Source organism: Pelophylax lessonae, assembly GCF_965119305.1.
Source record: "Pelophylax lessonae genome assembly, chromosome: 1".
Taxonomy (NCBI): domain Eukaryota; kingdom Metazoa; phylum Chordata; class Amphibia; order Anura; family Ranidae; genus Pelophylax; species Pelophylax lessonae.
In genome coordinates this window covers 205034505-205050626 of record NC_138768.1, presented here as the reverse complement: position 1 = coordinate 205050626, position 16122 = coordinate 205034505, and the positions used below count along the sequence as shown (strand labels likewise).

General features: G+C 38.3%; 1 protein-coding gene across 1 annotated transcript in view; it reads left to right on the top strand.

Moving 5' to 3' along the window:
- FBN2 (fibrillin 2) overlaps positions 1-16122 on the top strand; it is a 303194-nt gene that overhangs the window by 253586 nt on the left and 33486 nt on the right. The window contains exons 48-52 of the mRNA XM_082258653.1: positions 341-460; positions 13459-13584; positions 13915-14067; positions 14537-14602; positions 15746-15871. Coding sequence (XP_082114779.1) covers positions 341-460; positions 13459-13584; positions 13915-14067; positions 14537-14602; positions 15746-15871 — 591 coding nt within the window. The remainder of the gene's footprint in view (positions 1-340; positions 461-13458; positions 13585-13914; positions 14068-14536; positions 14603-15745; positions 15872-16122) is intronic.

Here is a 16122-nt window from a genome sequence, read left to right as displayed (position 1 = left end):
TTTAGAGAATTATAAGAGCTGCCGATGCTGACCTCTAATTTTGAGAACATTAGTTCTCTGGCTGTCATTATGATCATTTGACTACAATGCTTCTTGAATCACAGACCAGAGTCAAGTTTAGAATTAAAGAATTTGGTGATTTTTCTGACACTATTTTACAATTTGCTTGTTCTGACTCAAGAGTATTAAAAACAGATACAGTCAAGCAACTAGAATTTTCAAAAGGAGGCCAGCAAAAGTAGCTCTCCTCTATTAATTAGTAAAATTCATTTTAAGATCTGTAGCACAAGCTTCTGTCAATGGCTTATCTATTTTGCTTTTTGTCTTGTGTATTTTTAAGATATCAATGAATGCATTGCTTATCCTGGCTCTTGTGCTCCTGGTACTTGTCAGAATTTAGAAGGCTCATTCAGATGTATATGTCCTGTGGGGTATGAAGTTCAAGGTGATAACTGCTTAGGTAAGTCCTGATAATACTTTATTACTGAACGGTAGTTACCTCTATTTAAACAATATACTATATATCTGAGATATCAAAAATAAACCTTTTCCACCAAACACCAAAATCTTCATACATCTTGGGTGAGAGTGTATCAACACAATGAACTGTCCAAATGTCCAGCTTTAAAGAGACAACCAAATTGCCCAGAGTTTTAGGATGTTTATGGGAAGTTGGGCTTCCTATGATGACCAAGAGTCCTTTGGCGAGAGGGTATCCAGGACTTCTCCCTAGTTTGGCTGGCATCCATCGTGAGAAACTTTCAATTTTCCGGGGAGAAGGGATTTCCCTGACTTCAGCGCTGCATGGGACAGTCTTGGCTTGTTGGTCAGACATATGGTGCAATCCAGAAACCGCTTGTCCCACGCAGCCAGAATTTTGTGTTGTAACAGGACAACATTAATTTCTTGAATGAGGCTACCATCAGACCCAGAGTCTACATAAAAAAACAAATAGAGGTGTAGCTTCTAGACTAAAGGGACCAAAATGTGTGGAGTGGAGAGACAGGTGTTTTTTTTTTCCTGGTAAGACCAAGACAAGGTTCTTCAAGTGGTGAGATGGATTCAGGGTAGATTTCTGAAGAATGAGGTAACATCTGTATCTCTGTAGAGTCTGCACTGTCCCCTGGACATTGGCTGACAGAACATGGGCTGCTCCCTTAGAGGGAGATAGTCTAGATAGGAGATCATCCTAATCTTCATTGGTTTTGAGGCCCAAGTCTGTGGAAGTGAGCAACTGGTTTTGACTTAGATTCAGAAGCCTGGAAGGGATGAAAGGAATTCTTAGTCTTAGGAGCAGAAGGCTTACCTGTAGATGTGCTTGCCTTTTTCTCTGCAGAAGACCTAAAAGGCCTTTCTCTTCAAAAGGCTTCCTTTAAAGACACTGTTTGCACAGGAATTCTGCAGATCAGCTTTTGAGCCAGAGTATTCTTCTGTAAAAATAGGCTCATTCTGGATATCTGGCTGGAGTGTGTCTGCTAAACTGCTAATGCAGTAGCGCAAAGCCATGGGCAGGAGCTCCAGGTGCTGGTGGACAGATGGAAACGTCTAAGTCCTGAACCATACACTTAGTCCAGACAGCAAGGGTCTAGCAGATTGCCATGAACACTAGTTTGCATGGTGGGGTGGAAACAGTCAGAGAGAACAAGGCCTTAAAAGAGAGCTTCTAACCTCTTGTCTACCAAGTCATTGAAAACAAGAACATCCTCAACAGGGACTGATAATGTTTATTTTTTTTTTTTTTTCAAGAAATGGCTGGTACCACTGAAGATACTGCCAATTTCTTAAGGAATCCATTCTCAGGGTATTGCTGGTTAAACCTTTATGAGCTCTTAGATTGAGTAAACCTGGGAAACTCATGCAGGTTTGGCCATTCTAAAGGAACCCAGGCTGCAGACTTTAGGACAGACCAAGTCAGGCTGCTCTAGGGCAAGCTATGAGCACACTGCCTCAGTTAGGGTCACAATGCTATCCTTAAAGTTGGGAGACATCCTAGTGTCTCTTCCTGATCTGAGACCCCAAAAGCAGAGGACATACCATAATATCCTCCTATTCCTCCTCAAGGAGCACAGCATCTCTAAGGGGAAAGTCAGAGACAGACTCTGTAGGGTTTTATTCAATATTCCAAATTGTTTAGATGTAAACCCTTGATAAATTATTAATGCTTCAGATCCCATTTTAACACAATCCCACATATGATTTAGTTCATAATGTTGAGATCTCTTCATTTGCAGTACAAATTGCATTAAAAAAAATTTGTACAATGAAAAAAAAAATGTGGTTAAACCTTCATGATCACAACAGCAGGACTATATTTGAGTGTTGCTTACTTGGTGGACTAGAGAATGACTAATATTTCCATTGTTCTCACAACAGTATCGAGTTGGCTGGTCAAAAAGCTGTGCCAGACATTTCTTTTAGGTGGTGTTACTTGGAGAAAACCCAAGAGTTACTAGAAAAATGAGGACTCCTTTTTAATGCACCAAACAGGAGCTTTCCTGTTTTCTAAAAAGCAAAGTCTTAGCTATATGGCAACGTTTTGCTACTTGGTGGTGGACACAATGAATGTTGAAATGGATCATATACTATACATTATTGCACAATTGGCAGTAAATTGTGTTGCAGTGTCATTTAACTTGAATAGCACACAAAGATGTTACTACAGTAGCAGGCAACACTTGATCACTGCAGTGGTTCTGCCTTAACAGTGCACCCTAATGCACAATAACACATTGCTTGTAAATGGGCACACACAGCAATGCACATCCCCTTCTCAGAAATGTGCCATTATTTTGAGCAAGGTCTTCAGCAGTTTAAAATGTTTGGCACTTAGTGGTTTCCTGTTGTTTTTTTTCCCTGTATAAACCAACCAAAGATTTACATAGAAGGTGCTGGGTCACTGGAAATAAGTTTCAAAATCAGCTGTTCAGTTTGCTTTCTCATTGCCTTAAAATAAAAAATCAACACGCATTCCCTACTCCTGGCTAGTTCTCTTTGCAGGGCCTTTGACAGGAGGGAATTGATATTTTTATACTTAAAACACAAAACTGGTTTAAAATATTGGCTTCGCTGAGTCTAACACATTGGGGCTGTTATGTAGAAAGAAAACGTTTATGTTGCCCACAACTAGATACAGTTTAGCTGTAATTTTTCTACTGCTGGAAAAATTTAAATATAATATCTGTTGCTAAATGAAACACAACCTATTATCATTTTTCCTGAACTTTTTTTTTTGTACCAATGATCCTTATGCACATTGATAATGTTCAATATAAATAAGAATCTGCGCTAAATCCTAATAGTGCAATAAGGAATAATCATATGGTAAATAATGTGACATGAAAACAGCTAAACATGCAGTGAATAAATTATGAGCAAAATATATCATTGACAAAAATCAATGATATGAAAATGATATATAGAAATAAGTGCAAAATCCAGAGTTAGGTAAACATAAAAAAAGTCCTTTCAATGAAAACGTGCTTTTCAATATTAAACAAGAGTGTCCATAAAGTGCCAAAAAAGTGTATAAGTAATGTGGATTAATGAAATCCACCACCAAGCACCAAACTTAACATACACTTCTTACCAGATAGCATGGTAATAGTCATAAAAGCACAAAATAACCTGGCATTCGAGAAAGGTGGTGGCTGCTCAGCAGCAGCTTCAAATGGATTAGGAATAAAAAAAACTGAACAAGCATAGTGAAGCCTGCTAACATCTAAGTCCTTTTATTTAACCTCCCTGGTGGTATGATTGTTTCCAATTTTAGGTGCTGAAAGCGGTACAATTATTTTGCTAGTAATTCTTGAAGATGAGCAGCCCAAACCAACTATTTACATATGATTTTTTTTTACTGTGCGTTCTTCTTTGTAACATCTCGGATATGATAAAGTTTGAAACACAAAATCATAAATTATAATATAATAAATAACTATAAATAAGTTAAAGTATATATAATATGTATAAGTATATATATATATATATATATATATATACAGTGGGTACGGAAAGTATTCAGACCCCCTTAAATTTTTCACTCTTTGTTATATTGCAGCCATTTGCTAAAATCATTTAAGTTCATTCTTCTTCCTCATGAATGTACACATAGCACCCCATACTGACAGAAAAACACAGAATTGTTGACATTGTTGCAGATTTATTAAAAAAGAAAAACTGAAATATCACATGGTCCTAAGTATTCAGACCCTTTGCTCAGTATTTAGTAGAAGCCCCCTTTTGATCTAATACAGCCAGGAGTCATTTTGGGAAAGATGCAACAAGTCTTTCACACCTGGATTTGGGGATCCTCTGCCATTCCTCCTTGCAGATCCTCTCCAGTTCTGTCAGGTTGGATGGTAAACTTTGGTGGACAGCCATTTTTAGGTCTCTCCAGAGATGCTCAATTGGGTTTAAGTCAGGGCTCTGGCTGGGCCATTCAAGAACAGTCACGGAGTTGTTGTGAAGCCACTCCTTTGTTATTTTAGCTGTGTGCTTAGGGTCATTGTCTTGTTGGAAGGTAAACCTTCGGCCCAGTCTGAGGTCCAGAGCACTCTGGAGAAGGTTTTTGTCCAGGATATCCCTGTACCTGGCCGCATTCAATCCAGGTGTGAAAGACTTGTTGCATCTTTCCCAAAATGACTCCTGGCTGTATTAGATCAAAAGGGGGCTTCTACTAAATACTGAGCAAAGGGTCTGAATACTTAGGACCATGTGATATTTCAGTTTTTCTTTTTTAATAAATCTGCAACAATGTCAACAATTCTGTGTTTTTCTGTCAGTATGGGGTGCTATGTGTACATTCATGAGGAAGAAGAATGAACTTAAATGATTTTAGCAAATGGCTGCAATATAACAAAGAGTGAAAAATTTAAGGGGGTCTGAATACTTTCCGTACCCACTGTATATATATATATATATATATATATATATATATATATATATATATATATATATATATATATATATACATATATATATATATTATATATAAAGTACAGTAAAACTGCTGGAAAGGGCACTGGGGGGCAAACTAATGTCAATTTATTTTATTGTGTAATGCAATCCAATAGAATTACAATATATCAGTGTGTTTGTGTGTTTTAATTTTCAAATTTGCCGCCGGTTCCACCCCCTGCGAGCATCACATCGCAGGAGAGGGAAGACGGGGCTCACAGCATTGGGCGGAAGATCCTGCCACAGTATGCTGCAGGGAAACATCGCGGGATCCCGGGGACAAGGTAAATAACCTCTACCAGGATCCAGCGATGCTCCCTGGCGGGACCCCGAGTGTGGCTCGGGGTTACCGATTATGGTACTGAAATTCCACCCCGAGCCACACTCGGGAATACCGCCAGGGAGGTTAAAGTACCTTCGATAAGTTGTAAACAGGCACATGCTCATAATGCTCATAATTTATTCACTGCATGTTTAGTTGTTTTCATGTCACATTATTTACCATATGATTCTTCATGATTGCACTATTAGGATTTAGCGCCACTTCTTATTTATATTGATCATTTACAGCTGGTATCATAGTTGGTAAGTGGCTGCTTACCTTTTCGTTCTTTTTGCTTGACCTAGCGTGGATTTTTACCTGTTTTACATTCATAATGTCGATCTCATCGCTCACACATTGCTCCTGTGATGACATAATTACAAAATATGTGAAATAAGAAGCCTTTATGTCTTAGACAAAATCTTTCAGTATAACTACTTCCACCAGTGCCAGCCTGGGAATGTAAAGCAGACATTGAACAACATAATAATGTGATCAAAATCAAAGTTTTCCAAAACCAATGTCATAATTATATGTTTAAACCACACTTTGTTTGGCTCAATAAAGAGCCATAAGGGCCATGTACAATAGATTTGGGTTGAGCTCTAGAGCAGATATGAAAGACATGAATTGGGGCAATACATCATTAAAAAATTATATATAGATATATGCAGTCTACTGTACAGTCTACACAGCAGTGCTCTGAGAGGGGGAGACAGGAGAATCAAAATGAGTTAATCAGGTGTGCTGCAGTGCAAGGAGCCATGCTAATAGAAGGAGAGATTAGAGTGACAAAGAGCTGTGAATGTTGCTTCTCATGTTACTATTCAGTCATAGAGTGAGGGTGGGGAGAGGACCTATAAGTAAAAGTGAAACTCCAGCAGAAACATCAAGTATCCTCCCCTGCTAAACCAGGGAGTGGTGTGTGGTAGAGCTGTGTAAATCCCAGGACTGGATGGACAAAATACAAATCTTTTGGCAGGTGAAAGTTTTACCCCCCTTCATGACCAGGACATTTTTACTGCACTGCTTTACTTAAACTTACCTTATACTAGTAATGGCAGCAATCACTGAATTATAGCGGGACTGTGATAGTATGACATATAATCTGACACCAACTGACACTTTTGACACTTTGTGGGAACCAGTAACACTAATACAGTAATCAGTGCTAAAAATATAAACTGTCACTGTACTAATGACACTGGCTGGGAAGGGGTTAAACATCTAGGGCGATCAAAGGGTTAAATGTGTGGCTAACCAGTATTTATGTGTGTACTGTGAGATACTTTTACTAAGGGATGTGCTGATTTTTTTTCCCTGCAGGGAAACAAAAACTGGCACATCCCGTTGACAGGACAGAGCTCCTGTATTCTTTACATAGACAGAGCTTTGTCCTATCTTCCTCCTTGCCGATCAGCGGGTGCAGGCAGTCATTAATTAATCACAGCACAGCCATGCACCCCCTACCTGGAAAAGCAGAATCATGTATATATACGTGATTCTGTTCATCAGGCCCGCAGCGGTAAGGCTACAATGCGCGGTCGGCAAGTAGTAATGAAGAAGTTTCACCAAACTTTTTCTTAATTACTCCTGTCCCTCTCTTCCCTTACCTACCATCCTTTCCAATGTTGCAGAATTATTTCCAAGCTTTATATCATTGGAATTTCTCAGCTTTTTGTTCTTGGAATTTTCCTACGAATGCAGGTTAATTATAGAATTGTTTCTCCTGAAATCCATATTGATAACAGCTGTGAGATATTGGAGGACTTGGTTATACTTTATTTAATTTGCATACTGACCCGTGTTATTCTGGGGTCTTACCATTTTGTGATATATCACTTTTGCTGATTGATCGTGCTCACTTTGTGCTTTAGGGGTGATATCTGGTGGTCTCACTTCAAGCACTGCAGTCTTCAGTAATTATTTGAAGGATTGCATATATCTTTCAATATTACATGCTGCTGTTGCATGATGGACAGCCTTAGAGGTTATCTGTAGTGACAGAATTGAAGGGGTTGCAGTTGCTGATCTCCTTTTAGGCATGCTAGTTACCTGACTGTCTCTGGCCTCAGTACATTCCATAAGAAGGTTACTGAAGTTGGAATCCATCATCGGCATGCTTATTCCAGAAATACCCAGAAAGTAGGGATGGTCCGAACAATGTTCTAACCTGAACGGCGAACCTCATTGAGGTCTATGGGAGCCGAACAGGAAAAATCAAAATTTCCCATTTTAGAGTCTTATATGCAAGCAATTCACCATAAAAGGGTTATGGGGTGTGGGTACTGCCCTGGGGGAAATGTATCAATAAAAAATAAAAAAAATTAAAAACGATTGTTTTTGCAGGAGCAGGGATTTTTATTATGCTTAAACTGCAACAATAAAAATGAAAAATGTCTTTAAATATAGTGCCTGGGGGTGTCCTTAATGTACCTGTACATTAAGGGGAGAGCCCGTCTGCCCCAAAGCACCCACTCCCCCATGTTGAGAGTATATGATATGTTATGATTGAGAAGGGGGGGGGGGGCGCTCGCTCGTCCCCTGTCCCCCCCCCCTTTCCTGACCTGCCAGGCTGCATGCCCGAGAGAGGGTCCGGTATGGATTTTGGGGGGACTCCACATGTTTTTATTTTGGCGTGGGGTTCCCCTCCAAATCAATACTAATTGCCTGGCTGTCATGTATGGACTGATGGGACCCCACGTCATTTTTTTATTTATTTTTTTATTTTCATTTTTTTTATACTATTCAGCTGTCGGCGGAAACCAATTGACAGCTGATGGCTCATCAGTTGTTAAGGACGCCGCATCCGGCTTCCTAGCCCCGCTGCTTAACAACCAGTTTACACTTTGTCCAATTAGGGTGCAGAATGCACCGTGCAGTGCTCAGTGTATTGCAGGGTGTTTGCTGGGGTGAATACCCTGCAAATTCGGATGTTTGACGAACAGCCAAACAGGCAAATGTTCGGCCTGAACTCTTGAACTGTTCGCCCCTCCTTACCCAAAAGTATTGAAGCCACTGAATTAACATGACAGCCAGGCAATTAGTATTTTAAAGAAAGATCAGCAATTGTATACCCTCAAAAAATAAGGGTATACAATGCGCTATAATAAATAATTACAAAGCAGCAACTCAAATGTGAGATAGACACAAAAGTAATCAATATATAAAAGTGAAGCTTAGCTGTGCATATGTATTAAATCACATGCAATTTAACATGTGCAGTAATAACATTAAACAATATCAGAAAAAAGAAATAACATAAGAAAGTGTCCTTCCACACCAGTAATTTAACACCAGTGGCAAATATTTTTTTGGCTAACAGTGTCCAAACACAATTTTCAAAAATGGATCTTCTCTGTGATAATAACTCCTTCCACCACCAAAATGTGATATCCTCTACCAAAGCTGGATTGCCTGCTTACCAGAAATTTTGACTTCTTAAAAAGGGATTAACAGAATGGTTAGATCTCCTTTGCAAACATCCGGAAACTGGTCCAACTTCAAAACCTCTCATCAAGTGACACTTCCTATATGTGCAATATAAAACTCCCCATAGTGTAAAAACTTTTCAAATTTTAATAACAAATAAAACAATGTCACTTACAATAGTGAGGAATAAACCTGCATAAAATTGTAACTGCAATATGTTTTATTTGCTATTAAAATGTAAAACGTTTTTACACTCTCCTGGTTAGATCTCCTTTGCAAACATCCGGCAACTGGTTCAACTTCAAAACCTCTTGTGAAGTGACACTCCCCATATATGCAATATAAAAGTCACCAGAGTGTAAAAACGTTTTACATTTTAATAACAAATAAAACATATTGCAGTTACAATATTGCAAAATAAACCCGCATAAAGGAGCGTAGCTGGCTGGCGATAAAACACTCGCCCATCCCTCCGGGATCACAGTAGCGTGATGACGTCAGCGCGCTACTGTGATCCTGGAAGGATGGGCGATAGTTTTATAGCCTGCTGGCTACGCTATTTTATGCAGGTTTATTCCTCACTATTGTAAGTGCCATTGTTTTATTTGGTATTAAAATTTGAAACGTTTTTACACTATGCTGAGTTTTAAATTGCATATATGGGGAGTGTCACTTCACGAGAGGTTTTGAAGTTGAACCAGTTGCCGGATGTTTGCAAAGGAGATCTAACCATTCCGGTAATCCCTCTGGAGACACAAGGCCCACGCTGGGTTTAAGCCACAAGTGCTGTTGACCTTTGTAAGAGGTCAAAATTTCCGGTCAGCAGGCAATCCAGCTTTGGTGGAGGATATCACATTTTGATGGTGTAAGGAGTTAATATCAGGGAGAAGATCCATTTTTGAAAAATATGTTTGGACACTATTTATTACCCAAAAACATTTCTTGCACTGATGTTAAATTACTGGTGTGGAAGGACATTTTCCTATGTTATTTCTTTTTTCTGATACTGTTTAATGTTATTACTGCACATGGTAAATTGTGTGTGATTTAATACAAATGCACAGCTAAACTTCCCTTTTATAAATTGTATACCCTCACCTTCTTTGAATACAGGTTTCCATTATTTCTTGAGAGTGAGATATTGATGTTCATGTGTAGCCCACTGGGGTTTCAAAATGCCCACAGATAATTTCAGACACACCAACTTTGATATAATTTGTCACAATTGTCAAACCAGACTTGCTTTAGCATGTGTTTTTGTAAATGTTTTGAATTACTTTGTATCAGGTAACTGGTAGGCTTATGCCTCATTTCCACTGAGCGGAACCGTTCGGGTCAGTACAGTTTGGAAGGGTTAGAATGGTCCGGCCTATTCAGGTGAGCGTTTCGACTGCAAGTCAGACCACCAGGGGCCATGTGGGGTTTACACCAAATGCCTTTTGACATGAGCATTGAGGTTTTCCTGTCCAACCAATCAGTGGAATGTATCGTGTGGCGCCAATAGCTCCACCCTAACCGTACCGTACCATTTCCTATGGCCCTACATCTGAAGGAGGACCAGAAAGGGTGCGGTTTTGTTTGGGTGTATGGGCCACTTTCGTAATGGAAACACTCAAAATAGCATACCGTACCGAACCGACCCGAAATAATCCGCTCAGTGGAAACGAGGCCTTATTGTCCCGTTAAAAAGTAGCTAAAGATCTATGAGCATCCATTGACTGTACAGGCGCTCCCCGGGTTACAAACATCTGACTTAGAAACAACTCCTACTTACAAACGGAGGGAGACAACAGGAAGTAAGGGGAAATCTACCACTAGGAGGGGAAACTCACTCCTGAAGGAGTCATGGGAAAAATGTGTCTTCACTGAGGCTTTATCAATGATCCTTGTTTCTACAACAACCCAACATTTTCAAAATTCAATTGTCATAGGGACAGAAAGTGAGGTGAAATTTTCTGAACAGGGGCACAGACAGCAAAACAAATCTTACAGGGGTGTTAACCCTTCCCTATGCTATCCAAAAAAAAATTAAAAATATTTGTTTTGGGTGGAGCTACACTTAATAAATGTACCTGTTCTGACTTACAAACAAATTCAACTTAAGAACAAAGCTACAGACCCTGTCTTGTTTGTAACCCGGGGACCGCCTGTATCTGTTTTACTTCCCCATTCACAAGGCAATAAACATGTCTTTCCCCACAGCACATTCTGGATAATGTTCACAGACAAATTAGGTGAAACATTAAAGATATTACATTACACTTCGAGACTTACATAAGATACACAGCCCCAGAAATTAACATCTTTTAATAATAGAAAAAGACATTTTAACATTGTAGATAATTGCTTCTGCACATGTGAGAATGCAGACAGTCTCCTCAGTGTCACTGTCTACTGACCTGTATTGCTTGGCAGGCCCCATGTTACACTGCCAATAGCTCAGTCTGTGCGTTTGAGCATTGTAAAGAGGGATTTTTTTTTCTTGGAAAAAGACTGCATCCAATATTTAAAGAGCACATAATATACAGCTCTTACTCTATATTAAATAATCATAATGCAATGCTTGGGTCCAAAAATTCCCTGGGATTTTTGCAGACAGACCAACTGATCTCCACGGCTGTGTTCACACACATATAACACACAAGAGCTGCCGACCTCTATAGAACATGCGAGGTTAGTATGAGCTTATGTCAAATAACTCTAGGAATAAGGACCAACTAGTACTGGCTTGCACCCTTGACAGATGAGACCATTGGCTCTGCAAGCTAACAGGCCCATCCTGTTGGATTTCATTTATTCTGGCAATTGACTCCAGCATGACCCAAACTCTTCAGTAAACATTTTGAGTCATACTGGAATGAGTTTTAAATTACACATTTAAGTAAGGCCCCCTTCAGACCTTTGTGGTCGTTGAAATGTAGACTGATAAACTTCATTTGAAATAAGCTGCCAACACACCTTAGTAGCCCAAAAATGGAAATGACCCTTATTCATCATTGGGAACAGCTTTTATATATCTTTTATTACATATTGGTTTTAGTACAGCTTGAAGCGCATTACAACCCCCTATTTATTACTTTAAACAGCTGTTTTAATTAGCATCAGCTTGAGTATATGCTGCATTGAGGTGTTTCTTTACCACCCTCTGTGTTAGCGCAAGAACCATATTTTATAACACCCTGTCACATGTCACCTCTGTATTTATGGTCAATCTCAGGATGCATTGCAGGAATGCCCTCTCACTGGCACTGCCATAAAACATGATGTGTTACTGGCTAGGTTTCCTCCACTGTCCAACAAGCTCCCTTATTGCATACAGTGGGATACTCCCTCAGACCCAGTGAATCACACCTGGAAACATGTGACAGGCAAACTAACAGGTCAGGCTCCCCTGATAAGAAGAAGGAGCAAATATATGCATTTTCCTAGTACCTATCTAGGAGGATACTACATATACAAAAATGTTTTGCCTTTCATTTCTATTTTAAACTGAATGGGTTGTTTTACAAGGTGATCATTTACAATAATTTTAACTATCTTTGCTAATGAGAGATTTAACAATTTATTGTGCTGCTAATGGAATGATGGGCAACAAGGAACTAAATTTCTTAGCAGCAAAGATATGTTTTGCCAGTGTGGTCCTAGCTGAAATTACCTGTGCAAGGTAGGTTATCCTCAAAAATAAGACATGTATCTTGCAAAACTGATTATGGCTGAAAGCCATAAAAAACATTTCCCTGATGTTCCTTCACATCCATACAGGCTCCTTTCAAACAAAAATTCCAAAGCACACCTATAGGTAGATCGAGAAATTCCTTTATCTCAACACAGTAACCTAAATGAAAAATGCTAAAAGCTCAAATAAAAATAGCTTACAGCATAAATTATAATCTGGTTTATTAAAATGCTTTAAATGTATTACCCAGTGTTGTACAGTATACAGTAAATGTTTTCATATAGGTTTGGTTCTTTAGGGCAATTCCTATTATTATATCCACATCAAAAAATAAAATATAAAACCTGCTCTTTACAGACTCTGAAAAAGGCACAATTGTTTGGGAAAGATTTGAGCAACACAAAGACCAATAGACATTTTCTAACATGGCAATTTCCAAATTATCTAAAGAAAAGACAATAAAAAGACAGCTCATTAAACTGTGGGAGGCACATAGTGGTTTGAGTAAAAATATTACACAGCCAGTCCTCAATACAACAATTAACATAACAATCATACAGTTGTGGGGTACAACCAACATCGGAATCTGCAATACTTTACTTTATCTTGATTATATGAGATGTAATGAAGTATAACAGCAGACACCCATTCCATGTATGTCGCCTATACATATGAGACCACCAAAGATGTTTGCATGGAGCTATAAACCTCAGCACTGGACTATTGATGAGGACTGGCCGGGGAAAGCATTATCTAGTTCACTGAATCCCCATTTTACCTGTACCAACATGGTAGAAGACTCATGGTGTAGTATACCACTTTGGGATGAATTTGAATAGTATCTATAGAAGGTGCAATATACCTTCCATCCTTGAGCAATTCTTCGACACACATATGTCTGTACTGTGTTGGTTTTAACACTAAATACATTTTGACCAAAGGACTCAAAAGGTGATCCAGCATAATACCAAACCAAAAGATTCTAATAAAGAACTGAGATTTTTATTCTGGTTGAAGGAATTGATATCTGTCTACCTGAGTAGCTTTTAATTCTACTATGTGATTTACTTTATAGATATCGATGAATGCACAGAAGAACCCAATATCTGTCTTTTTGGCACCTGTGCAAACACCCCAGGAAGCTTCCAATGCATCTGTCCACCAGGATTTGTTTTATCAGATAACGGGAGGAGATGTTATGGTAAGTGGCAAAATTCAGATGTTGATAAAACATCAATTACACATGGTAACTCAAAAACAGGTTATATTGATTTAAGAAGATAAGAATATTTTATAGCATTGATAGTAATCTAAGACTGCCCTATAGATGTCTTACATACACAGGAATTAAAAAAAAAAATTTAATTTGGTGTTGAAAAATAATAAACAGGAAAAACACAAAGAAAATCAAGCAAAACATTCAGAACAAACACTGAAAAAAGTAATGCTGGTAAAAAGTAAAAGTATGTCACTATGTCACCAGATATTGATTGTTTAGAATTCAAAACCCAAGTATTATACTTTTTCACAGATACTCGTCAAAGCTTCTGTTTCACCAAATTTGAGAATGGAAAATGTTCAGTACCCAAAGCATATAACAGCACCAAAGCATCCTGCTGCTGTAGCAAAATGCCTGGAGAGGGCTGGGGAGATCCTTGTGAACTGTGCCCCAAGGAAGGAGAAGGTGAGTGTATACAGTCCATTAATATACTTATTTTAATACTTTCCCAACATAAAGGCAAAGGCATAAATGTTTTGACCGGTGTTTGCTCTTTGTTGGCTTGAGGCTGCAAATGCCAGCTAAAAACACTCTTAGTCTGGCCAAGGGCAAGATTTTTACATTGAATGCTATGGAAAAATGATTGGGAAGGAAGACGAAGAGAAGTCAGACGGCTGCCCTTTCAACAAGCTCTTCCTGCCTTTTCCTAAGCATTGCCAAACCTCTGTTCTCAGATCTGGTTTGGCTGCAACTCTGTTATATTTTGTCTTGTCTACCATGTCTGTGATTTTTGCCATTTCTTTCATTTCTACAGCTTTAATGATGTACTATAGATGGAATGATCACAGCCAGAAAATAACTTCATAGCAAAACCTTTATTATTTTTTATTTTCATTTTCATTAAATGTTTTTTTTTTTTTTCTTTTCTTTTCAGTGGCTTTCCCAGATTTATGTCCATTTGGGCATGGTACTATCCCTGGTATTGGCGACACCAGAGAAGGTAATTATTTGTTGGAACAGAAGTAGGAATAATTTAATTAAACCTGAGAATAGCAATGGGTGATGAAAGGTCTCAGATTTGCTCTCCTGATCACAAAACCCATCTTAGTTTTCAGTTTTAGAAACATTTAAAATTTATAGAAAATACATTTTTGATTTTGGATACAGTATGAAAGGGTAAACCCCCTTGCCAGGTTTTTATTGCTGTTTTTGTTTCCACTGAGAAAATGTATCTATTTGTCCTGGTTGCAATTGTCATTTAAGAAGTAAGCGATGGGAAGTGCAACATTTCTGAGTTATTGGCAGATCCAGAAGTGAAGGAAAATCCTCCAATTGTGACATTTGTTTCTATGACAACTCTCTAAAATAGGAATTGTGTTTACTTTAGACAAATGTCCACTCTCTTCCTGTTGCTTCTTCAGGGTAGACAGTAAGGGTAAATAACCCCATTGGGACACAGGCAGCAAATACAAAATCCTAAAGGGGTTGTAACCCTCCCTAATATATCCAAAACTAAAAATGTATGTATGTAAAAAGTACATAATAATGTCTATACTTTCTAGTTATTGAATATCAGGTTATATATGCCCTGCCTTAGATCCTAGAACACAATCTTTTGTATAAATCATTTTAGTAAATAGATATTACAATCTACACAAATCTACACATTTATGGTCACAAATTAGCACTTCATAATGTTTATAATGTTTCTAAACTATTTTCAGCTGGTAGAACCCTTGCAAAAAATATTTATTGGTGGTCAGTGTGAAATATGCCACCTACCATTATTGGTGGCTGGGGGGGGGGGGGGGGGGAGAATGTACCCCTTACAGTAATAGTCCAAATGCCACCCTTACAGACAGCTTAACAGATCTTTGGGTATATGCATATGGCTCTGACAACTGGCAATTACCACAGACCTGTGAAAGCACCAACAAATAGGAGGTCAATCAGCCACAGAACCCAGATTTGGGAATGGCTGGTTTATATGATAACAATTAGTATATGCAGTAGTAGCAGTTGTATATATTACTATATCACTATTAGTAAATGAAACACAAATGTAAAAATCATATATTTGTTAGTGTCATATTATTTATCTTGGCTGTCATTTTACTTATAATATGCATTTTGTCTTTTTTAGATGTCAACGAATGCCTAGAAAATCCAGGAATATGTGCACATGGTCATTGTATAAATACAGATGGATCTTTTCGATGTGAGTGTCCAATGGGTTATAATCTGGACTACTCCGGGGTTACCTGTGTAGGTAAGTAGACTGTGTTGATAAAATACTGTTTGCAGTTTGTCTTGTTTTTTTGTAGTATGGTCATTATTCTTTCTCTTTTATTTCATCCCAGTAAGGCCGATTGCTGTATATGCAATCAACCATGCTGGATCTCTATATTTCTAAAATCTATACGTGAAAATACAATTTAACATTAAATTCCTGAACTGACAAATGAACATACTGTATACCTTTATAATGAAATATATATATAACGAAACTACAGTCTTGTA